Source organism: Odocoileus virginianus, chromosome 1, assembly GCF_023699985.2.
Source record: "Odocoileus virginianus isolate 20LAN1187 ecotype Illinois chromosome 1, Ovbor_1.2, whole genome shotgun sequence".
NCBI lineage: Eukaryota > Metazoa > Chordata > Mammalia > Artiodactyla > Cervidae > Odocoileus > Odocoileus virginianus.
The window spans coordinates 104,314,836-104,341,810 of NC_069674.1; the positions used below are offsets into that span (position 1 = coordinate 104,314,836).

The window sequence follows — 26,975 nt, forward strand, 5'->3', positions numbered from 1 at the left end:
AAAATCAGTGTTTCACAGTAAAAACAGCAGTTAGATAGCTCTCTGCATAATTTTTATCCTAAAAACTTTCACTGTTCAAAGCCTAGAATAGAACAGTTAAATACAAGGCCATTTCCTCAGAGTGATCAGAAGGAAAATATGTTTAGTAGAATTTCCTCCCTACATTCCTTGTGATGGAATAAGATGCACATCCCGTAGGAATAAACCCCTGAGTCCTGGTGAGAGAGCCAGGCCTGAGAACAGGAGGTCTGGTCAGGTCTGTGCAGAGTTTCTGCACAAAGAGATGTCGGGTGTCAGGAACTGGCCATCAGCACTGGCCTTCAATTTGTTTGGAGATATTTGAGAGAGAAAATCCGGTCTCACCCAAGCGGAGGTGATGAGCTCCCTGTGCTGAGAGGGCCGTAGGCACTGAGGTGTCAGGACCAGCCCCTGGCCTCCTCAAGGAGGAGTCAGAGCAGAAGACAAAGCCAGCTGTCAAACCCAGCATGGGGTCAGGGGCCTGCCCCACATCTCGTGGAAGGAGGACACCGCACATGCTGAGAAGGGGTTGTTAAGAGAGCATCTTTGGATGAGCTCCCGTCTGCACAGGTCTAGGGAGACATGCGAACTCATCCAACAGAAGAGAAAAGGGGAAGGACAGCCAGCCCAAGTGGCAGGGTTGGGGCAGAAGATGACTGCCGAGATGCGGATGGTGACATAAATTTTCATTGGATGCAGAGTCACCGTATTGACTGCAAGTCTTCCTGTCCCATGTGCAGCCTCCTCAGAGCACAGAGGGAAAGGATGGTGTCATTAAACTGATGATGAGGAGGAGAGCTATTTGGATTAGGTAGAGAAAGAAAACAAATACTTTGTTACTTTAATGTAACAAAGAAAGAAAACAAATACTAATTAACAAAGAATGATGAGAGAAGAAAATGTGCATCAAAAACAAAACAGCATAACTCTGGGCCAACAAAGGAATTTGCCATAAATCAAGCAATATTCCCAAACTGGAAATTATGAGATAGAAATTATTGATTAAAAAATCTGATGATTTTTCTTAAGTTCAAAGCTGAAGAACAGTTTCTTTTACAAAGCTGTGACTGATTACTTTTGAAGCAATACAAATAAGATCAGCTTCTGACTTTCAAAAATTTCCTTTGAGACCTGTTCTTGTACTCGGGGATTATTTAGAAGTGTGTTGTTTAAATTCTAGTCTTGTGGAATTTTCTTGTTACCTTTCTGTCATTGACTTTTTGTTTAGTTCATCATAGTCAGAGAACATACACTCTGCATCTTTTAATGATTTTATGTTGGCTGACGTTTGTTTTATGGTTCAGTTTTGGTTTATCTTGGTGAAGTTTCCATGGGGGATGGAAAAAATGAGTATTCTGCTGTTGTTGGGTAGAGTGTTCTATATATATTGATTGGGTTTTACTGCCTGGTTTTGTGGCTCAGTTCATCGATACACTTGCTGATTTTCTGTCTGGTAGTTCTGTCATATGCTGAGTGGGGTGTACTGAAGTTCCCAAATACTACAGTGGATTTGTTTCTCCTTTCCACTGTGCCTATTTCCGCTTCATATATTTTGAGGCTCTGATGGTTGGTACATAGTTATCTGTTCTCGGTGGACTAATTCATTTGTCATCGTGTAGCCTTCCTCACTGTTGCTATAATTTTAGCTGCTGAGAAGTCTACTTTAATTGATATTAATATAATTTTCCTGCTTTTAAAATTAATATTTGCACAGTATATCTTTTTTGTCCTTTTATTTCTAGCCTATGTCATTATATTTGAAGTAAATTTTGTGTAGACAGTATAGTTGGATCTTATTTTTTAATCCACTCTTACCAATCTCTGCCACTGAATTGGCATATGGAGACCATTTACATTGAATGGATTTACATTGTGATTCTGACACTTTATTATTTGTTTTGTTTCTTCTGTTTTCTTTTCCATTCCTTCCTGTGAAGTCTGGAACGGTTTTTGGGATTCTGTCTGGTTTAGCTGTCATATTTTGAGTATCTCCCCCATCTAGTTTTCTTAGTGATTCTAGGTGTTACAGTGTGCATGGGTCTTACTGGTACTGGCATTTGCCACTTTGAGTGCTGCATAGAAACATTACTTGAACTTAGGCCCCTTAGGTCTCTCGATTTGTGAATTATAGCAGTCTTAGGTATTTACTTATAACTGAGCGCCGCCTTATATCCTGTTCTAACGATTTCTTGTGTCACAAAGTATGACTTGAGCAACTCATGTGATAAAGGCCGGTCTGCTATGTTTATCTCCATTTTTAACACATCCTGATGTTCTTCTTTCCTTTTGGAAGTTCTGAGTCGTCTTCTGCTATGATTTCCTTTTTGTTTAGAAGACTGACTTTTGCTATTTTAGAGTAGGTTTCAGTTCAGTTCAGTTTAGTCGCTCAGTCACGTCCAACTCATTGTGACCCCATGGACTACAGCATGCCAGGCTTCCCTGTCCTTCACAAACTCCCAGAGCTTGCTCAAACTCATGTTCATTGAGTCAATGATGCCATCCAACTATCTTATCATCTGTCGTCCCCTTCTCTTCTCTCCTTCAATCTTTCCCGGCATCAGGGTCTTCTGATGAGTCAGTTCTTGACATCAGGTGGCCAAAGTATTGGAATTTCATTTTCAGCATCAGCAATCAGAATTCAGGATTGATTTCCTTTAGGATTGACTGGTTTGATCTCCTTGCAGTCCAAGAAACTCTCAAGAGTCTTCTCCAACACCACAGTTCAGAAGCATCAGTTCTTTGGTGCTCAGCTTTCTTTATAGTCCAACTCTGATATCCATACATGACTACTGGAAAAACCATAGCTTTGACTAAACTGACCTTTGTCAGTAAAGTAATGTCTCTGCTTTTTAATATGCTGTCTGGGTTGGTAATAGCTTTTCTTCTAAGGAACAAGCGTCTTTTAATTTCATGGCTGCAGTCACCATCTTCAGTGATTTTGGAGCCAGAAAAAATAGAGTCTGTCACTGTTTCCATTGTTTCCCTATCTGTTTGCCGTGAAGTGATGGGACTGGATGCCATGATCTTAATTTTTTGAATATTGACTTGTAAGCCAACTTTTTCACTCTCCTCTTTCACTTTTATCAAGAGGCTCATTAGTTCTTGTCTGCTTTCTCCATAAGGGTGGTGTCATCTGTGTATCAGAGATTATTGATACATGGAATAACAGACTGGTTCCAAACTGGAAAAGGAGTACTCAAGGCTGTATATTGTCACTCTGCTTATGTAACTTATATGCAGAGTACATCAGGTGAAATGCCAGGCTGGATGAAGCACAAGCTGGAATCAAGATTTCCGGGAGAAATACCAGTCACCTCAGATAAGCAGAGTAGGTTTACTAATGGCAAATTCTCTTAATTTTCTTTCCACTGAGAGTGTTTTAATTTCTCCTTCATTCTTGAAATGTAGTTTCTCTGAATATATAACTCACGGCTGTCAATTAGAAAAGAAAATCCTGCACTTGAAAAATATGCCAATTTCTCTTGGATACCATGGTTCCAAATGAGGAATCCACTGTATTTTGAGTTTGTGTTACCATCTCTTTCTCTGGCTGGTTTTAAGACTTTGTAAGATTATCTTTACCTTTTGGAAATTTGATTATAATATATTGTGGCATGGATTTATTTGTGTTTTCCTGCTTGGGATTCATTTAAGTTTCATTTGGAATTAGCTCTGGACTTTGTAGGTTTACATCTCCTGCCAGTGTAGGAAAGTTTTCAGTCATTATGTCTTCAAGTGCTTTTCCAATCCCCCTCTCTCTTTTCTTCTTGGACTATGATAATAAGAATGTTAGGTCTTCTGTTATTTTCCCATAGGACCCTTAGTTTCTGGGATTTATTTTCTTTGCTTTTTAGCATGGGTAAGTTCTGTTGTTCATCCTCAAACTCACTGATTCTATCATTCTATTTCCACCCAACTGTAGAGTATATCTAGTAAATTTTTTTTATTTCTGTTACTTTCAGTTTTAGAATTTCCACATAATTATTTTTATCACTGCTATGTTTTTTTCACTGATACACTGAATTATCTTTGCATCTAAAGAGAATTCACAGTCCCATGTTGAAGCATCTTTACAGTCTGTGTTGTCAGGTAATTCTCACATCCTGCCTCATCTCAGTGGTGGTGTCTGTTCACTGTCTCTTTTCTTTCAGGTTGTGACTATTCTGGTTCTTGTTATGAAGGATATTCTCAGTTCAATCCCGGACATTCTGGATGCCAGATTATTAGATTCTGAATCCAGGGAAGTGGTTTTGTTTTGTTTTTAAGCAGGCAGTCCTTCTGTTGAAATCTGGCCTGAGACGAGGTGGATAATGTATGTTGAACCTACCCCTGGGCCCTGCAACAGATCTGCCTTGTTTCGGAGGGTGGGCTGAGATATACTGAGCCTGGCAAATAAGGTGTCAGCATGCCCTGTCTCATTGCTCCCAAGTGAGGGTTTATGTTCATCTCCTAGAGGCCCCTTGACACACCACATGCCCCACCGCAGAGCCCCCTTAGCCTCAGTGATGCTGCTGGGATGGAGGCGTGGCCCCTGACGGGCCGTAGGGCAGGACGGAGCATGGTGGTGAAGCAGAGCGCCGGCAGCCCTGCCCCACGTGGGGCAGCCTGGGGCTGGGCTTCCCGCTGCCTCACCGCGCTCTGCCTCCCTCAGTCGATCTCGCTGGCCAGGTGTGGGAAAAGGCTCAGCTCACCTTTGAACGCTGGCAGAGGGTGCCAGCCGTCTCCCCAGGTAGGAGGGGAGCCACTTCCAGATGGGACCTGCTGTAGGGCAGTTTTCCTAGAGACTTTTGGCTGGAATGGGGGCTGGAGTGGATATTTCTAGGAGGGTTTCCTTTCACTGGGCCACATTTTTCTGACTTCCTGGCTTCTTGGAGCCAGCACAGACAAAAATCTTTCCCTGCTGGCTGTTCCCACTTGGAGGTGGCATCTCGTCTGGATGTGTGGGGGCAGTACGTAAACTTGGGGACACACACAGTGTCCTCCCCTGTGTCCTCAGACCCTTGTCCCTGCCCGTCAGAACCTTTCTCTGAGTTCTGTAGTTCTCTGTTCTGTGAGTTCTCTGAGTTCTCTGTTCTCTGTAGTTCTCCGAGTTCTCTGTAGTTCTGTAGTGTGGTGGCCAAGGCTTTGTGGTCTCACAAGGGAGACAGCCTGGGGGTATTTGGGCTACTCCATTTGGAGGAACCAGAATTTGATTTCTGACTCTAAGCACACTCTCCAAGGCAGCAGGTCCTGTAACACCGCCTACAGAACATGGCAGGAAAAAGCCAGACACCCAAACTCCTGCTCAGTGGTAAGAATCCGCTTGCAATGCCAGAGACCTGGGTTCGATCCCTGGGTTGGGAAGATCCCCTGGAGAAGGGAATGGCCACCCACTCCAGTATTCTTGCCTGGAATCCCATGGATAGAGGAGCCTGGCAGACTACAGTCCATGGGGTCACAAAGAGTTGGACACAAGTGAACTACTAACACTTCACCAAACTCCATACATTGTGAAAGTGTTGCTTGTAAAGTAAAGATACCACAGAAATACCCTTCTGTGGGTTGTGCCTCAGAAACATACCATCAATATTCCTAGGAAAAAAGAACGCCCAAAGACAGTCATGTAGGAACTTCATCAGGAGTAATATCACAAAAGTATCAAATCCGTAGAGTGAATAAAATAATTTGGTGAACATCAATTCTAGTGAAATACATAGATTATGCACATGTTTGCATAAATGTAGCAAAAAATTAATTGAAGGTCATGAATGATCCATGAGATAGAAGATACCTGAAGTGAAATATAATTTAATAATAATGTGTGTATAGACAAAACCCTGGACATTTTGAAATAATTAATATCAAAATGCAAATAGTGATTAATTTTGGTTGGTTTTGGATTGGATTATGGTTTAATTTTACTCAGTACCCTATTCTTTATCTAAAACCTTTTTATGATTGGCATATACTACTCAATAAGCATAATAATTAATCTTAATATTGATAACAAAATCTTTTTTTCCAGGAGAGATTAAGAGGAAGAAGAGACAGATAGAAAGCCATCAAAATGCCTTCTAGTCAGAGAAGTTCACACATTTCTCTTAATACTCTGTCAGATTAAATAAACTCTTCCATTTCTTATAGTGAATTAATTAAAAGAACAAAAACTTTTACCCACAGTTGATGCCAAAGCTAGTCTTTTCTTTGGGTGTAGATGTTTACAGACATCTGGGCATTAGTTCTTGCAAAGATAAGTTTTACAGAAGAAATGAACCCAAAAGTGACTACTTGAATTGGAGACAAGTTAAGTACTTTGCTATTATAATGAATAGTGGACAAAAGCACAGATGTGCATTTTTACAAATGACAGATATATGGACTCTGGAAACTATAGAAGACGTGCTCTAATGAAAAGACTAAAAACTAAGTTTATACATTTATACATTGCCGTGGGCCAATTCTTAGAAAGAAAAGCTGGAATATAAATGATAAGAATAATCAAAGAAAAATCAGGCAAGTGTATTCAAAATGTATTTTTCGAAATGCTGTTTCTGAAAGGCTTTGGAAGCGACACTGAAGAGATGTGAGTGGTTTCCTTTCATCCTGCGCTGTCCTCCTTGAGGAGCCTCGGCCTTTTCCTCATGATCAGCTCCCAGTTGTTAGCTCAGCGCAGCTCTGAGGACACGCGGTGTGATGGAGACAAACCTAGTTTCAGGGAATGCTGTTGCAGTTCCGTGGCTCCTACCGCACGGGCATCACAGGCTGTAGATGCGGACAGTGGATGACTTGGGGTCCAGGTGGTCAGGATTGTGGCGGTCACTCACCTGCTGATTGTGTTTGGCCTCAGGTGGTAAGGAATCTGCCTACAATGCAGGAGACCCAGGTTCCATCCCTGGATCAGGAAGATATTCTGAAGGAGAAGGGAATGGCAACCCACTCCAGTGTTGTTGCCTGGGAAATGCTATGGACAGAGGAGCCTAGCGGGCTGCAGTCCATGGGGTCACAAAAGAGCCAGACATGACTTTCTCTTAGAGAGGCCGCTGGAGCCCCTCCACCTCAGTTTCCTCCCTTCCCCAGCCCCCTCTCAACTCTGCAGCTTCTGACTAGCTGGCTACAGCCTCTCCATCACGGTAGAGAATTCTCTAGAAGCTCATAGAACTCAGGGAAGCTCCGGCCCTACAATCACAGTGTTATTCTCTTGCAAAGACTGCAAGTAGGAAACACCAGCCAAACACAAGATGCTGAAGACTCCTTCCTCAGAGGTCAGGCTCACCCAAAGTTTCAACCCTCTAAATGACATGCTTCTTTGTCTTTTGAATCTGCCTCCTTGGACTAACTTCTAGAACATTGTAGACTGAGTCCATCTTCTGTGCTCATGACAATCCTCTAGCCACCTGAAGGCATTTTCAGGCTCCGTCTTGCTCCACTGGTTATTTTCAGGTTAGTCAAGTCCAACGTTCTCCCGTGTCACTAAAATAAAATATTTTCCAAGCTGCCTGTCAGCTAGCTGCATTTCTCTAGGTGTTTTCTCCTCTAGAATGTGCTTATTCATCCATGGAGCCCTGAGTGTTGCACGGCATTGCCAGTGGCTGGTGGGACCCTTGCCAGAGTTTGGCTGGATCTGCATGTTTTGAGCACAATCCTCAGTCCCTTAGCTGCTGGGCCACCTCTCAACAGGGCTGGTGGATGCGGGGCTGCTTGTCAGGTGACTCAGCACCTGAAGGAGCCAGAGCTGGAGGATACCTAAGGAGGGGGAGGAGCCTTGTTCAGGGAAAGGAAGACAGAAGAGGGGGTGTCAGTGGTCCCAGTAGGCAAGAGCACCAAAGCTGGCTCACGGCAGATGTGTACATCAAGTCTAGGGGGTGGGAAGCCCACTGCGGGTGTTTGGTACGCAGGCTGAGAGTCTGTGGGAGAGCACCCAGACAGTATTAATTTAGAGCCCAGAAATGGTTCTGGAAACTGTGCAGGGAGCTTGCTGGACTAGTAGCTCCCACTGCTCTCTCTGCTGTGAAGGCTGGTGCTTTGGTGTGTGGCTGAGCCGAGGGCGGGAGGAGCAAAGCCTGGAGTGGGAAGGAGGCATGGGAGTGGACAGGGGTCAGAGTGCCTGGTGGCGGGACTGGTGGGACCCTGGCTTCTGCCGTCTCTTCTGGCACCAAGCTCTTTATTTATGTTTACTTCTGCCCTATGTGTTTCTGTAAATATCTGACATGCCGTCGTAAGAGAGTGCAAAATACAGGTGACTGGCTAGAGCCACCAGAGGAGGAGGCGTGTAGGGGAGGCGGGTGAGGTGGGGCGAGGATGCAGTGGTGAGCTCCACGCGCCGCTGCCCCTCAGCTCTGCACCTCTGAGATGACCAGTCAGAACAGGAAAAGGGGTTGGTCTTTATTGTTGACATGAGATGAGACGCCTGATGCCCTGGAGTTCTTTTGGATATAACACTGATGGAATTTGCTGGGGTGGGGAGCACACATGGATGTCTCAAAAGCCTTCACGATGAAATCCTGTTTTTTAAAAAATTATTTTATTTTATTTTTAATTGGAGGATAATTACTTTACAATATTATGATGGTTTCTGCCATACATCTCCATGAATCAGCCCTAGGTATTCAACATGAACCTATTGATACTTTTGAACTGTGGTGTTGGAGAAGACTCTTGAGAGTCCCTTGAACAGCAAGGAGATCCAACCAGTCCATCCCAAAGGAAATCAGTCCTGAGTGTTCATTGGAAGGACTGATGCTTAAGCTGAAACTCCAATACTTTGGCCATCCGATGCAAAGAACTGACTTGCTGGAAAAGACCCTGATGCTGGGAGGGATTGAAGGTGGGAGAAGAAGGGGGGACGACGGAGGACGAGATGGTTGGATGGCATCACTGACTCGATGGACATGAGTTTGAGCAAGCTCCGGGAGGTGGTGATGGACAGGGAGGCCTGGCGTGCTGCAATTCATGGGGTCGCAAAGAGTCAGACATGACTGAGTGACTGAACTGAACTGAACTGATGGAATCTAGAAAGATGGTACAGATGACAAAGTCCTTTTAATTGATAAGTTGATGGCAAGGTCTCCATATTAGCTGCTATGGTTACAGTAATTAAAAGCCTCAAAAAGCTAATAAAGCAAAAAGAAAACAATCCCCAAAGCAAAGCTGGACCAGTGGAGTGTTTCAGTTTTCTGTCTAGACGTGGCTTGATTTAGAGGAGAGCTTCTGAGTACTTCACTGGTTTCCATGAAGGAATCGCCCTGGTGCATTGTTGCCTGGTCTCCCTGAGCCCGGCTCCCCACGGTGAATCGTGGGTAGCACATTGCCTGGGCTGCAGTGACGGGCAGGCCGCCGCTGTGACGTGTTAGTGCTGAGGCTCCAGTGTGGTGCAGGTGTGTTCAGTGCGTGTGGGTGGTTTCTGGGCGCAGCAGCTGCAGAAATTCCAGGGCGCCCTGGTTGAGCTGCTGGCTGGGCCTCGCCATCCTCGAGGCGGAGGGGCTGGCCCTGGCCAGGTGGGCAGGCAGCACCAGTCACGGTGCCTCAGGTCGCGGCAGGTGGGCTGTGTCTGGACGGCAGGCAGGGCTCTCTCACTCCTTTCCAATTTCTCTTTTGTAGGAATCACAGTCTACAGCCACCCGTATGGAGGGGCCTTACTGAATGAGGACAAGATGTGAGTTGAAGGAGCAGAGGGCGGGCTGGCTAAGGAAGAGCATCTTGGGGTTGGCAGGGGTGCGTCTCGTCCCTCTTCTCATCCGTGAGTGGTGCTGGCAGACACGCTGAGTGGAACAAGACTTGGGCATTGCTGTGCAAAGCGTGTGGGCAGGGATGACGAAGGAGGAAGTGCATCAGCTGAGTCTAAAATGGATGTGCCTGTTGTAGAGCTTAGTTCCAGGCAGAAGTTGTTCTAAGGGGATGATTCACCAAAGCCCATGGGACCAAACATCTTTTTCAAGTGAAGATTTTAAGCATAGTTATTTACTGAGGTCACCAGGCGACGCCTCCTGACAGCTCCTGTGAGTCTGTCCTCGCTGTCCACATGGAGATGGTGGAGTGAGGCCCTTTATGTATGGACCTAGGAGTCTCCTCCTCCCCATCTCCCTTCTCTGCCATCCAGTGAACAAACTTTTAGTTAAAAATTGATGATAAGAAAATGTACTGTTTATGTACTTCCTGTGACCTACCAGCCGGGGTGGGAGGACACCGATCTGCCTGATGGGCGACCTCCCCTCACGTCCTGAACACGGCAGGTGGTCCTCACGTTTACACATGGACTCTTGGGGCCTTTTCTTTACCTGACGCCTGCCCAGGATTCTAGGTGTGGGCCTGTCAACTTAGGTCGTACAGTAAGATGTGATGGACGGTTTGAGCTGAGCCATTTCATCCGTGTATCACTGGAGGCAGCTGGGCTCTGACCATCTCCAAGGATGAGGGGGTGATGGGCCAGAGGTGTGAGCGATGCTCCAGTTAAAAGTGGCTCAGAAAGCACAGTGAGTGTCGTCGCCGAGCACCACCATCTATGCAGAGCTTTGGTGCTTTGAGAGATTAGATCCTGAGGTGGGGCTGATCGCCTCCCTGCCCCACGGGGGCTGCTGTCCAGCGAGGTGGCCCCAAGTGGGCAGAGGGCACGGCTCGGCGTGCAGGTCAGGTGGCAGGGGCCATCGTTTCACCTGAGAGCAGACTCAGCATCGAGTCAAGGCCCTGGGTGGGCAGACGGGCAGCTGTGGGTGAGCTTCACGCTCCTCTGTGGCCTCTGGATGCTGGGAGCTGTAACCCCGGCCGTGAAAGGGCATCAAGGGGCTTTAGTAAGAGAATCCACACCCTTAGCCAATATGCTGGCTGGTCCTGTTTTTCTTTTATTTTTCCTTTGAGAAGATATATATATATATATATATTCACAGTGTTGGCAGAACTCACTGGCTATTTGAAAAGTAAATGAACAAATCTGCATTTTAACCTCACTTTCTTACAGTAAAATAAAATCCATATGAAACAAACACTTAAAAGTAAAACTTTAAGATAATGAAAGAAGATGTCCGAATATTTTTTGTAATTTTCATGAACTAAAAGTTTTCTAAGCCCAATGCAAAGCCTATAAAGTTAAAGAATATATAGATTATATAATATATATTCAAAATGAAAAGTAAGTCTGTCAAAAAATAAACTTTAAAAAGTGAAGAGAGAAACAAAATTTTTGCAACACATCTGACAACAGCTAGTTTTCTTGAGATTGTGAGACCTTATAAGTCAGTAGAGAAAGGATGCAAGATCTTTTTTTCCCACTTTTTAAAGAAAGTAAGTGGAAGATTCTTTAAATTCTGTCATGCTTTGCAGTTTCCAGAAGTTTCACACATATGATTTCATATCATCTGCTAATAATTTTTCCCCACCCCTGTCTTCCCTTCAGGCTGCCCTGGTAGCTCAGGTGGTAAAGAATCTGCCTGCAGTGCAGGAGATGTGGGTTCTGTCCCTGGGTTGGGAAGATCCCCTGGAGAAGGGCGTGGCAACCACTCCAGTGCTCTTGCCTGGAGAATCCCACAGACAGAGGAGCCTGGCAGGCTACCGCCCATGGGGTTGCAAAAAGTCAGTCCCGCCCATCCCTGTAACCATTCAACGGATAACTGACAGTTCACTGGCTGTAGCAGCAGGAGAAGCTCCGGGTCCCGTCAGCCTCTGATGCCCGTTCTGCTCCCGCCCGCAGCCTGGAGAGCATCCGCCAGTGCGGTGTCGCCCTGTGCATCGTGCTTGGCTTCTCCATCCTCTCCGCGTCCATCGGCAGCTCCGTGGTGCGGGACAGGGTGACCGGAGCCAAGAGGCTGCAGCACATGAGCGGCCTGGGCTACCGGACCTACTGGCTCACGAACTTCCTGTTTGACATGGTAGGACTCTGGCGCTGTCCCTTTGTGTCCCTGCACCCCGGGAGGTGTGTGTGCATGTGTGTGTGCATCTGTGTGCGTGCATGTGTGTGTGTGTGGCTGCCCCTTGCTGGCCATTTCCTGGGAGCACATTTCACGTTAAGCCTACTCCCTGCACTTTCCAGCAGTGTTCTTCTGAGGAGGCGAAGGTGGACATAAGCTGGGATTTGGGCAGCTATGGGGACAAAAGATGTAATTCCCACCCAGGCGAAATGCACAGAGCTGTGTAAGAGATGAACTAGCGGGAATGCAGTTAAAACCTAGCATAGCAATCAGCACAAGAAATGGCAATGTAAGGTGTTGTGAGAACCCCAAAGAGAAGGAGATTCACCCCAATCGAGGTAGCCAGGGATGCCTTCCTGCAGGACGCAGTGTGTGCACAGAGAATGAAAGAAGCAAGAGGAAGAAGAGAAAACAATTCAAAACAGGCTGACTCAGAAGAGCAGGACAGACTAAAGGACGTTGAAAGCTGATTTTTAGGAGAAATGACCATTAATTAGAATACCAGCAGGGCAGGTGAGCACAGCAAAGTCCTACACGGGGCGTGTGTTTCCTAATGTGGCCGTGAGTTCTGAGAGGCTCATATTCTAATGTGGGTGAGGAGTGGGTGAGCTCATCCATCCCTGCTGTTTAAACAGCGGCCTCCTTGGATGCCCGCTTGGGGCCAGGCCGCGTCCTGAAGGCTGACCCTGTAGGACCATGACACAGAAGCGCAGAACCAGGGATGACTGCTTCAGAGGGCGCAGAGCGGGCGGGGCAGTGCCAGTTGCCCAGTCCTGGTTCAGGGACCTCCCTGGCTGCCCATCGCCATGCCTGCTATTTAATGATGCAGAGTGACCCCTACTTCCGAGGAGAAGGGGCAGGACATGCCCGGAGAGCATAAAAGCAGGCAGGAGAGACCCAGAGCCTCCCCCTTCCTGAAGTCATGAGTCGATTGTCCTCCTCTCCCTCCCACTAACCGGGGCTTCTCTTTACTCTGGGGGCATAAGTCAGGGAGCACTGCTTTCTTCTCGGTATCCCACCTCCATCCAGTCATTCCCCACCTAGTCGGTCACTGATTTAATAGAGGCTCTTGAGGTTTTGCTCTGCGCCAAGGTGTGGCTCAGATGGTAAAGCGTCTGCCTGCAATGCAGGAGACCTGGGTTCGATCCCTAGTTGGGAAGATCCCCTGGAGAAGGCAATGGCAACCCACTCCAGAACTCTTGCCTGGAAAATTCCATTGACAGAGGAGCCTGGTAGGCTACAGTCCAAGGGGTTGCAAAGAGTCGGACACGACTGAGCCGCTTCACTTTCTTTACTTTCACTTTTTTTAAGGTGTGTCTGAGGTGTTGTGGACAAACCATGAATGGGGCAGAGAGGGTCTGTGCCTGTAAGGACCTTGTGCTCTTATGGGTGGAAGCAGAAAGCAAGTAGATCAATACAAATAAATACACAAGATGCAATCATCTTGAGACTCAGTTTACCAGAGGCGTGAGAGGGCCATTGGACGGAGGGTGACTTGAGATTGGCGCTGGGGTCTGACACTTTGGGAGGGGCACTGCGGCCGGGGGTTGGCCCGCGGGTTGTCAGCGCTCGGGGGCCGCTCCCTGCAGGAGGGGTTTCTATTCTTAATTCTTAGTGTGGGAAAAAGCTGTGTGTCCTGTGGGGCTGGGTTCCTGCCCTTTCCCGTGGGAGGTGGGTGTGGGCGGTGTAGACGTTAGATATTTATCTCGTGGCCCTTCTGGAGGCTGGAATCCCAGGGCTGGTGACACTCCCGAGGCCTCCCTCCAGGACTGGGGGACAGCCGTCTCCTCCCCACGTCCTCACTCCGGGTGCCTGTGTCCTTAGTTCGTCTCTCTGTAAGTCAAGAGTCCATCCTCACGACCTCATTTGACATGAGTCTTGAAGGGGACATGTTTCAGTCCCAAACTGTGACTCTCCAGGCCTGAGTCCACCACTGCAACCGTGTGCTGGGCCAGACAGGACACAGGCTAAGTGGGAGCCGAGCGAGAGCTTGTGGTCAGGCGTGCATGCTGGGTTGCTCAGTCATGCCTGACTCTTTGCAAGCGACCCCGTGGACTGTAGCCCTCTAGGCCCCTCTGTCCATGAGGATCCTCCAGGCAAGAATACTGGAGTGGGTTGCCATGCCCTCCTCCAGGAGATTTTCCCAACCCAGAGGTCTAACCCAGGTCTCCTGCATTGCAGGCAGATTCTTTCCTGTCTAAGCCACCAGGGAAGCCCAAGAATACTGAAGTGGGTTGTAATGCCCTCCTCCAGGGGGTCTTCCCGACCCGGGGATCAAACCCGCCTCTCTTATGTCTCCTGTATTGGCAGGCAGGGGTCAGGGATGGTGATAAACAAACCCGTGTGCTAACAGGTCCTCTTCTCTTTATTTCTCAGCTCTTTTACTTGGTCTCCGTCTGCCTGTGTGTCTCTGTGATTGTGGCCTTCCAGCTCACCGCCTTCACTTTCCGGGAGAACCTGGCGGCCACAGCCCTGCTGCTGGTACTTTTCGGGTATGTGATGAGACGCGTGGCTGCAGAATTACAGCTTGTTTTCTGAAGGAGAACCCCCCCAGGGCAGCTTTGAATCTGCTGCCAGCTTCATGGTTTTCTCTCCTTCCAACCAATTACGCTACTGCTTCCAGGGGCACGGAGCTGAGCAGCCTGAGCAGGACGCCTGGTGCCTGCTCACGGTGGGGGGTAGGCAGTGATGGGGACGGCTCGGCCCCGTCTGTCTGAGAGCCCATTATTCTGTCTCTGATGTTCCTCTGGGGCTCAGACACACCACCCACTCAGCTCCGGAACTGTGCTCCTCGTGAAGCTCTACAACTGCCGTATTTCTCCCTCTGCTGGTCTCAGTAGTTTGGAAATGTTTTGTCTAACTTCTATCACTTTATTTTTTTTCTCACAGGGTCAAAGTAGCAAAAGCAGAAAAGTCATTTTACAAATTTCTCCTTTGTACACACTGATCAGGATCCTTGCTAGCAGTCCCCAGAGTGTGCCTGCCAGGTAGCAAGAATGCATAAGATCATCGCTTGACTCTCGGTCTAGGCTAGGCATGTGAGAGATGCTTGATGATAGTAGGGAAAAAATTAACTTATGACTCGCTGGTAAAGAACCCACCTGCCAATGCAGGAGACATGGGTCCAACCCCTGGATTAGGAAGATTCCCTGGAATAGGAAATGGCATCCTACTTCAGTATTCTTCCCTGGAAAATTCCATGGACAGAGGAGCCTGCAGTCCATGGAGTTGTAAGGAGTCAGACACGACTGATCACACACATACACACGGAGCCCCAGAACCGTCTCAGAAAGGTTGATCCCAGAATAAGCTGAGACCCAAGAACACAGTCGGGCATTAAAAGGGGCTGTTTGTTTGGAATCTGGAAAAACTAGGGATTGTGTAAGTGATCAGAGTCTCATAAGGTATAATAGGAAAACATGCCCAGTTATGATTTTCCTTTTTCTTTTCTTTCTCTCTATGGAGGAAAAATCGATATTTAAGCTGGAAAGGGAGAATAAGCATCAAAAAGGAAAAAAAAAAAGCAAAAACCTAAAAACCTCAGACAGAAAAGAGAATCTAACTTACATAAAAACATGAAACCTTAGCCACTCTTCAGTGCACATTTAACACTAAAGGATGATAAAGATGAGATTCCAGAATCCTGTTCCATGTCTTAGAAAATTCCTGCAGTGTGGGTGGAGGGGCCAGTTTCAAAGCGTGGTAAACCCCATGAATGGCAGAATAATGGTTAGCGGGCCTCCAACCTTCAGTGTTAAAATATTAAAATGACATTATCATTTCATAAAAAATAGAGGTTGTTAGAAGCTACCATAGGTTTCATTAAAAATAAATTATGCCCTTCGTGTGTGTGCTCAGTCGTGTCTCTTTGCGACCCCATGGACTGTAGCCCGCCAGGCTCCTCTGTCCTTGGAATTCTCCAGGGATGGATGCTGGACTGGGTTGCCATGCCCTCCTCCAGGGGATCTTCCCAACCCAGGGACTGAACCCACTCTCCTGCACCTCCTGCAGTGGCAGGCAGATTCTTCACTACTGAGCCCCTGGGGAAGCCTGCTGAGTGGCACGAAGGATCTTACTTCCCTGAGCTGGGATGGAAGCCGTGCACCCTGCGTGGAATCGCGGAGTTCTCAGTGCTGGACGGACAGGAAGTCGCTGAATCAGCAGTGCTGGGTTGTCGGGGAGGGAGTGCTGGCTCATTCTGGAAAGGAATCTCACAGCAGCTGCAGCTGCCTTCCACGGCTGGCTCACAGACCGCCGCTGCTGCGCCTCGGTTAAAATCTGCTCTGACCGCTGCTGCCCCAGGTGCTCATCCAGACAGCCGCGCAGCGGCGCGCTAGGACTGTTTACGTCCCAGGGAACAGAGAAGGGCGGAGTGGCCGGGTGCGGCAGGAGCTGGCTGCTCTCTGTAGTTCAGATAGAGGTCACGGCGTCATGACCTCTTTGGTAATTAAGTTAGTTTATTTTAATAGTTGATTTATTATTATTTATTATTAATCAGCTCTACTCCAATATAAAATAAAAAGTTAAAAAATATTAATAAAATTTTTTTTAAGTCAGTGACTTCTCTGCTGGCATACACATTGACGTACCAGCTTCCTTTGCTTGGTGGGGTAAGTGGGGCAGGGAGGTCGCAGGAGGAAGCTGAGGGGGTCAACCATGAATAAACCCTGGCTCTGTGCTCTGGAGAAAGAAAGACGAAGAGGTGTTTTCCTTTGAGGAGCATTGTGGGTGTTTTCTTACAGTATGAGGCCATCTGAAACCTGTAGGGGCTTCTTCTAGGATTCGCTGTTCACCGCCCAGCTTCAGGGTCACGCAGAAATGACTCCCACTTCCAGCGCCTCCTCCTTTCCAGCTGTGGGTCCTCAGTCAGGTATCTGAGGCTTGTCAGTGCCATGATGAAATGGGGCCATGGTCCCGCCTATAAGGCTGTAGCCGTGGGGCGGTCAGAGCACACGCTGGAGGCGTAAGGTATGGAGCCCACGAGGGCAGCCCGGAGATTTCCATTTTCATCTGCGCTTCTCTTTTTGTATAGTTTTCCACTTATGATAGGTTTGATTCTCACTCGAACAAACAGGTGTCATGCCTCTTTGCTGAGAAGCTGTGAGCGAGGAGCAAGGCCAAGCTTGCCCCGTGGGGTGGGAGGTGTGGGCCTTTCTTTGGCTCATGGAGCTGCATGCCCAGGCCCGGGTTTGACCTGACCCAGGCTCTGCCCACTGTATTATGGCAAATGTGTTTTGTCTTTAGAAAATACTGCCAGCTTTACTAACTCAAGTGTGCTTCTGTTCATTGAGGGAGGAAGACTAGCCCGCCAACAGCATCTTGTCTGTGACTCGGCCTCTAGAGAAAGGGGAATTGCAGGACGAGGAGCGCAACTTTTTGCTTTACTTTTCAGGTATGCCACTCTCCCCTGGATGTATCTCGTCTCGAGGGTCTTCTCCAGCTCGGATGTTGCTTTCATCTCCTACATCTCCTTGAACTTCATCTTTGGCCTCTGTACCATGCTGATGACGGTCATGCCGAGGCTGCTGGCCATCGTCTCCAAGGCTCAGGTCTGTGACCCTCTGCACGGCCTCCCGGGGCAAGGGGAGGGACAGAGGGTTGACTCACACTGAGCCCATTCCTTTTCCAACCTGGCTTCACTGCAGATGTGCTGCTATCCACAGTCTTTACCTCCAGAGAGAGAGACAGGGACTCTACTTAGCAGAAACATCTGTGTCTTGATACGCAGCAGACCCAGGCTGGCAGCCACGGGCAGAAGATGAGCTGTTTGTGCTCCCGCTTCACGGGTGAAGGGCAGACGGGGCAGTGCGTTCACGGCCGTGTCCCTGTTTGCAGATGGTTGGAAGGGTGGCTGTTTGTGTGAAGTGTGTCCTGTCTGGGCCTTGCGGGAAGAGGGCTCAGACGTTCCTGTCTCTGGGCTCAAATGCTCCGGCCTGGGATGTGCCACAGCACAGACCACACTCTCAGGCCACAGGGGGTTTGAATTTTCCGGGTGATTTTGCCCTCTCCTTTCGGAGCCCTGGGAAAGATTTAGATTTGCTGCTCTCAGAGTTTTGGAGCAGAAGGCTTCCCCAAGACTGGACTCCTGGCCCAGGAACATTTATCCTGGTGAGGAGGTGCCTCTCTCAGGGAACCCCTTCTATCAGGCTGTCTGTATCTGGAGGGCCACTCTGGGGCTGTCATTCCAGCAGGCATCGGGGTCCAACGGAACCCAGTAGTGCTAACCGCCCCCCACACCCCAGCACCCGCCAACTCTTGTCGGGCCAGGATCCTCCTTGCGAGGCCTGCTGGGGTCTTGTCCACAGTAACTCATCTTCTGTCTTTCTCAGCCTCCCCTGGGCTGCCTGTGGGGATGGACTTCAGAGTCTGCAGCCTCCTCTGCCCTGTCTTTCTACACTTTCCCTTCTTGGCTCTGGCCACACCATTCTCTCCTGATGCCCCACTGTCTGTGTGGGCCCCGTTCTCACTAGTCCTGGTGTTGGATCCACTCAGAGGCTGAGAAAACAGCCCCAGAGAGGCCCAGTCCAGAGGATGGGCCACTGGTCAGTGTCCGGCAAATTGGAGGCTAAGCTCCCTTCCTGTGCCCGGACTCACTGGGACATGATTGATTCTCCAGCATCAGCCTGTGTTCTTTTCCTCAAGTTTGTACAGAAGCAGCGAGCTCTGTAAACATGCATTTTGGATCCAATGAAAGAAACAGTCTATTCTGGTGATTTTTTTTAGATCTGTTATTGACACTCATCTGTATTAGTGTGTCTAGACTTTGAATAGCAAACTAGCAGAACGATTCATTGGCTTTCACTCGAGAGAGTGTTGAAGTTAGTGGAGGCAGAACAGAGCTTCCTTGTCCCCATCAGAACTCTGATATACCATGGATCTCAGTCATGAACTAAAGGTAAGAGAGGCAGATTTGTGGTAGACAGTCCCTGCCCTGGGGACGGGTCACAGACAGAAGAGGTGGAGGAAGGGGCTTCTGGACCCACAGAGCAAACCCACCCAGAGTCTTGAGATCCTGAGACTGAGGTCAGTGGGATGCTTTGTTGCCTCCTGTTGTAAACAGCTCTGTTCACTTGGAGAGAAATCTGCAGGCAGTAAGTTGCTTGCAAAAAAATGAGTCAAACTCAATTGTTAAGAGATTAAAAAAAGGCATTTTGTTGCTGTTGCTGAGGTCTTTCTTTTCCTTTGCTCTTTATTTTGATATGTTCTGCTTAAAAAGATCAACATCATAAATGGGTGATTTTCAGATATTCCTTTGTAAGCTCAAGAGGTAACATATTCCTATGAAATCATGACATAAGACGAGAAAGGGGACTAGATTTTCAGACCAGTGTCAAAGACCAGTATAGCTGGTATTAACCACTATGTAGACAAACAGTACTGTTAACGTGAGCATTTTACTTTTGACCAAGTCGCAGTTTATAAGCAGATATGCACAGCAAAGGCATTTGGAGCTCTAATTCGGGCTGTGGAGCATCAGTCTCTCCCACTGTGGAGGCTCTCTTTTGAGGGGTGGGGGATGCAGGTAGGTGAAAAAAATCATAGCTTTTTTTTTAATGTTTACTTACTTGGCTGCATTGGGTCTTAGTTGTGGCATGTGAGATCTTGGTTTGTCCTGTGGATCTTCACTGTGGTGCATGGGCTCTCTAGTTGTGGTGTGCCCACTCAGTAGTTTTGGCTTTTGGAAAAAACTCATAGTTTCAGTAATTTATTTCTTTACTTGATCAATCTCTACATATTGTGAATCAGACACTTATAAATTGCTGTTCTGTGAATTTGTGTGGCTACACTCAACATGCGTGGGTTATTTACCAACTTGGTGTTATGAGTTGCAAATAGCTTTGTTCACGTGGGAATAGATACCAGTGTGTGAATTTCTTACAGTCAGGTCTGAATCCTCACCATTAATTAATTATTCCCTGAACTGTCAGATCCTGAGTTAAAAGTTGTAATAGTCTCCTGTTTCTATCTTATTAAAATGGAACCCTTTGAAGTCATATATTATTTGATCCAGGGAAATAGTTTTATGAAAAGTGGGATAATAAGCCCCTTTAGGACTGGTGGAAATCTGTAAATAGTGGTAGTTGGTCAAGACAGGAACCAAAGGATCATTAAATGAGCCTTTCATGTTTTTCTCATGTCTGCATGCAAAAGACAATAAACTGTGTTGTAACAATACATGCCCCCAGAAGTCTTTTTTTTTTGCTTTATTACTTTTAGTTTTTAGCTTCTTTTTTGTTGAAGTACAGTTGAATCGCAGTGCTGTGTTAATTACTACTGTGCAGAAGCACAGTGACTCAGTCATATGCGTATGTACGTTCTTCTTCATTTCCTTTTCCATTGTGGTTGATCACAGGATACTGAATGTGCTCCCTGTACCATAGTGTAGGACCTGGCTGTTTATTCATTCTTTATATAGTAGTAGTTTGCAGCTGCTAATCCCAAGCTCTCTCTCCACCCCCCCCCCCCCCCCCACCTCTTGGCAACTACAGATCTGTCCTCTGTGTCTGTGAGCCTGTTTCTGTTTCATGGATAAGCTGGTTTGTGTCATGGTTTAGATTCCACACATGAGTAACGCCACATGTCATCTGTCTTTTGCTGACCTGCTTCACTTAGTGTGATAACCTCTGGTTGCATCCGAGTTGCTACAGATGGCATGATGTCACTCCTTTTTATGACTGAGTGGTGGTCCATTTTGTATATGCACCGCACCGTCCTTATCTGCTCATCTGTTGATGGACGTTGACGGTGTTTCCATGGTGTTTCCATGTCTTGGCTGTGAACACAGGGGTGCATGTATGTCTTCCAACTAGATTTTCACTGGACACGTGCCCAGGAGTGGGGTTGCTGGGTCACATGGTGGCTCTGTCTTTAGCTTTTTCGGGAATCTTCATACTCTTCTCCGTAGTGGCCGCACCAGTTTACATTCCCACCGAGCAGTGGAGAGGGCTCCTTTTCCTCCACACCCTCTCCGGTGTTTGTCGGCTTCTTGATGATGGTCATCCTGGCTGGTGTGAGGTGGTGTCCCAGTGTGGTCTTGGTTGGCATTTCTCTAATACTTAGGAACGATGAACATCTTTTTATGCCTATTGACTATCTGTATGTCTTCTTTGGAGAAATGTCTCTTTAGGTCTTCTGCCCATTTTTTGATTGGGTTGTTTGACTTTTAGTGTTGGCCTAAAAGCCTGTTTTTGGGTTTTCTATTGTCCTTGAACCACACTAGTAGAGACAACTCATTGTGAACAGCCGTGAGTTTACACTAAGGGAACACTGGATGGTATTAGTTGTGAGATAGATAATGGATGGTTTTGTATGTCTTCTTTATGAAGAGCTCTCACTTTGATTTCTCTTTCTTTCACTGCACAGAACTTACAGAACATCTATGACGTCCTCAAGTGGGTCTTCACTATTTTCCCTCAGTTCTGCCTGGGTCAGGGGCTGATAGAGCTCTGTTACAATCAGATCAGGTACGACCTGACCCATAACTTGGGCATCGATTCCTATGTGAGCCCATTTGAGATGAACTTCCTGGGCTGGATCTTCGTGCAGTTGGCTGCACAAGGCTCGGTCTTTCTCCTCCTGAGGATGCTGCTGCACAGAGACCTCTGGCTGCAACCCAGGTACGTCCTACAAGGCTCGTCCTTGACGCAACTAGTGTCCGAATAAAGACGGAGCAGCAAATCCATCCTGGAGGTTGTGGGACAAGAAACGTTCTGAACAGTGTCATACCCACATCTCATAGTTAGGAATTTGACAGTTTTTGTTTGCTTTGTTTTTTGTTTGTTTTTTTTTTCTTTTCATTGGTGAGTTACTGACATTAGGAAGGGGAATGTCAAAAGAAAAGGTGTCAACCTGTGAGATAATCGACCCAATTCTTTAGTCACCTTAATGAATTTTCCTTTTTAAAATTGCTCAGTTTTCCTCTTACTCTGATTGTAGCACCTAGGGTGAATTCAGTTGATCCCATAACATACTCTGAACTTGCCTGGTGGCTCAGATGGTCGAGAATCTGCCCGCAATGCAGGAAACCCTGATTTGATCCCAGGGTTAGGAAGATCCTCTGGAGAAAGAAATGGCAACCTGCTCCAGTATTCTTGCCTGGGAAATCCCATGGACAGAGGAGCCTGGTGGGCTACTGTCCATGGGGTCTCAAAGAGTTGGACATGACTTAGCGACTACCACTTTCACTTTCATAACATAATATCATTTTGTGGCATTTAGCATCAACTCCTAAAAGCAGGTGTGTATAGAAAATCAGTGTGATAACCACTTGCCCTTTGCCAGATCCTCTTGTTATTAGCACTGAAAACATTTTATTTAATTAGTATTATTCATTAGTGATGCTGATAATTTCCTCCCCTTTGTTAGGTGAGAATGAAAGTCAGTAGCCCAAGGGGTATATGTGTATATGATGTGTGCTGTTCACGTGAGTTTGTGTGTGCCCATGTCCACACAAATATATTCTTATACCCACATCTCTATATTCTCAATAGGATCACAAGTGGTTTTGCAAGGACGTGTGAAATATTGACAGATAGCACATTTTAAATATCAAACAAGTAATGTACTTTCTTATGTAGGGCCCACAATGGCGTGTCTCTCCCTCTGTAATCCTTGTGGCCTGAATCTGTGGACTTGCTCTAAGAAAGTGATCCTTTATGGAGAAAGTACTAATTAGGACCATATAACAGGAGAAACTGTTAAATATTATAGACCTAGTATTAACACTCCATGATGATTTCCTTATAGAATTTCCCCTCTCTCAGTCATTTCATCCACATACTTCCTTTAGAATCTGCTAAAATGGAGAACCATTTGAATACCCATCACAAACCTCTCTTGAATTGGCCACAGTCCCTCTGGAATCTGTAGATGTCCAATACTGGCAGAGTTTGAAATAGAATTCTGAGTGCCTTTCAAATGTAATTGGTCCTGTATTTGGCATATGGAGGCATAGTTTAATCTATTTTAAAACCTATTTTGTAGAACCCCTTTCAGCAGATTTCAGGGTATTCAGTCCTCCTGCAGCATCAAAAGATTTTTCTGTAAAGACTTTGGGTGTTACCTTTATGTGGAACCTCATGGACTGCAGCACGCCAGGCTTCCCTGTCTATCACCAACTCCCAGAGCTTGCTCAAACTCATGTCCATCAAGTCATTTGATGCCATCCAACCATCTCATCCTCTGTCGTCCCCTTCTCACACTGCCTTCAATCTTTCTCAGCATCAGGGAATTTTCAGATGAGTCAGTTATTCGCATCAGGTGGCCAAAGTATTGGAGTTTCAGCTTCAGCATCAGTCCTTCCAATGAATATTTAGGACGGATTTCCTTTAGGATTGACCGGTTGGATCTCCTTGCAGTCCAAGGGACTCTCAAGAGTCTGCTCCAACACCACAGTTCAAAAGCATCAATTCTTTGGCACTCCGCTTTCTTTACAGTCAAACTCTCACATCCATACATGACTACTGGAAAAGCCATAGCTTTGACTAGACGGACTTTGTTGGCAAAGTAATGTCTCTGCTTTTTAATATGCTGTCTAGGTTGGCCATAGCTTTTCTTCTAAGGAGCAAGCATCTTTTAATTTCATGGCTGTGGTCACCATCTGCAGTGATTTTGGAGTGGAACCAAATATTAGAATAATGTCCTTGTTGTCTGCAGTAAATAGTCAATATTTGTTGTTCTTTGTCATTGTGAAAGTTATAGAAGCCAGAAATTAAATGTAATTTAGACATTAGTTACCTGTCACTCCATTATGAATGACAGTGATCTGACCAAATTAATATGTTTTTAAAATCCAGATCTAACCAGGTCACTAATCATTGCCTGGAAGCTAAGTCCAAGGTTCTCAGCCAGGCCCTTCAAGTCTGGCAGCTCATGCTCAGAGATGCTCCATGTGATGTCCCTTCTGTCTCCACCTGTGACATTGGCCCCCATCTCCAATCTGGGCTGGTCCTTTGCCAGGACTGCCTTCCTCATCTCCAGGACCCTCCCTGTAGGTCCTCCTGCCTCTCCGGCCTGGCATGATGTCCTCCCAATGTTTCTGTTACAGCTTGCATTTACTGTCAGGGCCATCAGTGTTGTTTTAACATGTTTGTATGTTACTCTCCTCTACCTGACTCTATGAATTCCTTGTGCAGGAAATATTTTACACTGTTGTAGTGAATTCCTGGAAAGAATAGGAACACCCTACCCTCTGCATCTGGACAGACAGTTCCTGCGTCCCCTCCTAAGTGGACTGTCTCCTGCCTGAGCTTGGGGCCGGTTCCCCACTGCCCTTCCCCACCCAGCACCTGCTTATAGCTTGCAGTCCCTCTGTCAGCCTGTGTTGTCTGCTCAGACCCAGGACCACATCAGAACCTGAGCTCCAGCCACACACGAGTCAGGTTGGGTGGGCTTCGGTCGGGGTGGGGGTGGGCGGTCCCTGTTGTCTCTCTGATCTGAGCCAGTTTCTGCTCTCTATGTCCCAGTTGCCTGCTGGGTCTGAGAAGCCACATGGCCCCAGGCAGTGTCTCCCTTCTGCTATCAGCAGCACTAAATCCCTGCAAGGACCCGCTGCATGGATGCCCGCCAGGCACCTTTCTCTTGACACAGATGCTGTTTTCCATGATTGTCAGTTGGAAGATGGGCAGGCAGCTCGTTTCTGCATACAGGGGCATGAACTGCATGTTGTGTTGTGAGGAGGAGGCCAGTGAGCAGTGCCCTCACTCAGAGCCCCCCACCCACCAGATCCACCGCGCCCTGAGAGCAGACGCTCCGGCATGAGAACAGGCAGCAGGCGCAGAGCTGCCGGGTGATGCTGATGAGGGGATGGTCAGAACCTCTGATGGGTCTTGGAGACAGGAAGGGATAAGGTGAATGTGTGTCCTGGTGGAGTGAGAGACAGCCTCGGGACGACCAGACGAGGCTGAAGGGCCACAGGACGCACCCTCACCTGGGGAAGGGCGCCTGACAGTCCAAAAGAAAGTGTCAAATTCAGTGACTCTTCGTAAATTGAACACAGCTGTGTTACCTTCTCCCAGTCAGCAGCACCTGAAGCCCCCTCAGAGCCCGCTGTCAGTCAGTCCCTCTATTTGTCATTCAGTCCCTAAGTCATGTTTTTGCAGCCCCTTGGACTGCCGCACGCTAGGCTTTCCTGTTCCACGCTATAGACGGATTCATTTCTTATGCTTTTGAACACTATATAAAATCTATCATGTAACACATACGCCTGCCTATGTAGCTGTATTTTCTTATCATCTGTGTTGTGTGTTGAGAAAATTATATGTTTGTCCAGTGGTGATATCAGGCATGGAAAAAATAATATAGGGAAAGAGGCTTGGGGTACTGGGGTCTAGCTGTAGATATTTTATTGTATTTTTAATACTTTTTAAATTTTAAAATAGCTTAAGACTCATAAGAAATAGCAAAATTAGTCCAGAGAAATTCTATGTCCCCTTCACCCAGCTTTTCCCAACAATACTGTGATAATATAATAACACAGTACACTACAATATTACATTGATAAAACCAGGAAATTGATGTGGGTACAACACTATCTCAGTGATCTGTACTCATTTAGTTACTAAAATATTGGTTTATTACAGTTTGCAGAAATTGAGATTTACTCAAAAGGCAAAATGCACCAGCAAAGAAAATCATAAAGATTAGAAAGTGAGCTAGCTCAGATCTAGGGGCAATAAATCAGAGGTGAGAGTTAGCTTTGTGCTTGTCTGACAGGTGCCTTTCGAGTGCTTCCTGCGCGTTCTTTCGCACAGCCCAGCACGTGCTGTGGAACGGTGGCACTTGGGAACTTTCATGTGTAATCTAGTTTCCTAAAGGGCTTGTTTGCTCAAGGGCTTCCCTGGGGCCTCAGATAGTAAATAATCCACCTGTTAATGCAGGAGACCCGGGATCAGTCCCTGGGTTGAAAAGACCCCCTGGAGAAAGAACTGGCAACCTACCCCAGTACTGCTGCCTGGAGAATTCCGTGGACTGAGGAGTCTGGTGGGCCATAGTCCATGGGGTCTCAGAGTCATACACAACTGAGCTTTAACTCTTGACTTCACTTGCTCAAAGTGGGCAGACAAGTTGATTTCTTACAACTTTGTGATAAATTATTTGTCCTCTAGCACAAAAGTCTGGTGTGACTTTATTGTTCATAAAATCAGCAAGTGTTTTCAGTTTGGTGTCCATTCATGTCACCGTTTGGATGATCTCTGACCTTTCTTTCCCCCTCGATTCTTCTGGCCCATTTCCCAGGTGTGAATTAACTCTGAACTGTCCTCCCAGGGGCCACTCTGCCATTCAAGGCACAGTCACGTCTTCTAAGGACATAGATGTTGAAAAAGAGCAAGTGAGGGTGCTGAAAGGCAGAACCAACGGCGACACTCTTGTGCTGTGCAACCTCAGTAAGAGTTACAGGGGCTTCTTCAAGAGCACGAGCGCTGTGCAAGATATCAGCTTGGGCGTGCACAGGGGAGAGGTAAGAGACGTCTGTCTGTGCCGTTTCTGCTGCAGACAGGCATCAGTCTCATTGCGGGTCTGCTCATGTTACTCTCCGAATATCTGACGTCACAGCCAAAAGCATCTGCACATTTTAGGGACCTCTCCTGGATCTGTATAGAGACTCAGTTGACTTTCCCTAGTGAAAACTCTGCTGATTGATTGATTGATGGGGTTTATTCTCTTTCATAATTTTAAAAATTGAAGTGATCAAGGTTGTTGTTTGGTTGCTAACCCATGGACTGTAGCCCACCAGGCTCCCGTGTCCATGGGATTCTTCAGGAAAGAATACTGCAGTGGGTAGACATTCCCTTCTTTAGGGGATCTTCCCAACCCAGGGATTGAACTTGCAGCTCCTGCTTGGCCAGCAGGTTCTTTACTGGGGAGCTACCAGGGAAGTCCAAGTGACCCAGGAGTTTTCATTATTGTTTGGGTTATAGAGTGAATCTCCACTGAGTGCAAATATTTTATAAATCTGATTAATTAAGGAAAACACTTCCAACTCCTGTTTGAACTTCAATACTCTTTAAGTGGCCAATTAAGCCATCTAGTAAAATGTTATTCTGAAAAAGTAAAAGCACTCACACACCACAGCTAGCTTAG

The 26,975-nt window shown here is 46.9% G+C and overlaps 1 protein-coding gene across 1 annotated transcript in view; it reads left to right on the forward strand.

Moving 5' to 3' along the window:
• The window catches only part of ABCA13 (ATP binding cassette subfamily A member 13), a 335,379-nt gene that overhangs the window by 209,188 nt on the left and 99,216 nt on the right, over positions 1–26,975 (forward strand). The window contains exons 46-51 of the mRNA XM_070477641.1: positions 9,595–9,649; positions 11,678–11,855; positions 14,271–14,386; positions 17,287–17,443; positions 21,258–21,511; positions 26,160–26,352. Coding sequence (XP_070333742.1) covers positions 9,595–9,649; positions 11,678–11,855; positions 14,271–14,386; positions 17,287–17,443; positions 21,258–21,511; positions 26,160–26,352 — 953 coding nt within the window. The remainder of the gene's footprint in view (positions 1–9,594; positions 9,650–11,677; positions 11,856–14,270; positions 14,387–17,286; positions 17,444–21,257; positions 21,512–26,159; positions 26,353–26,975) is intronic.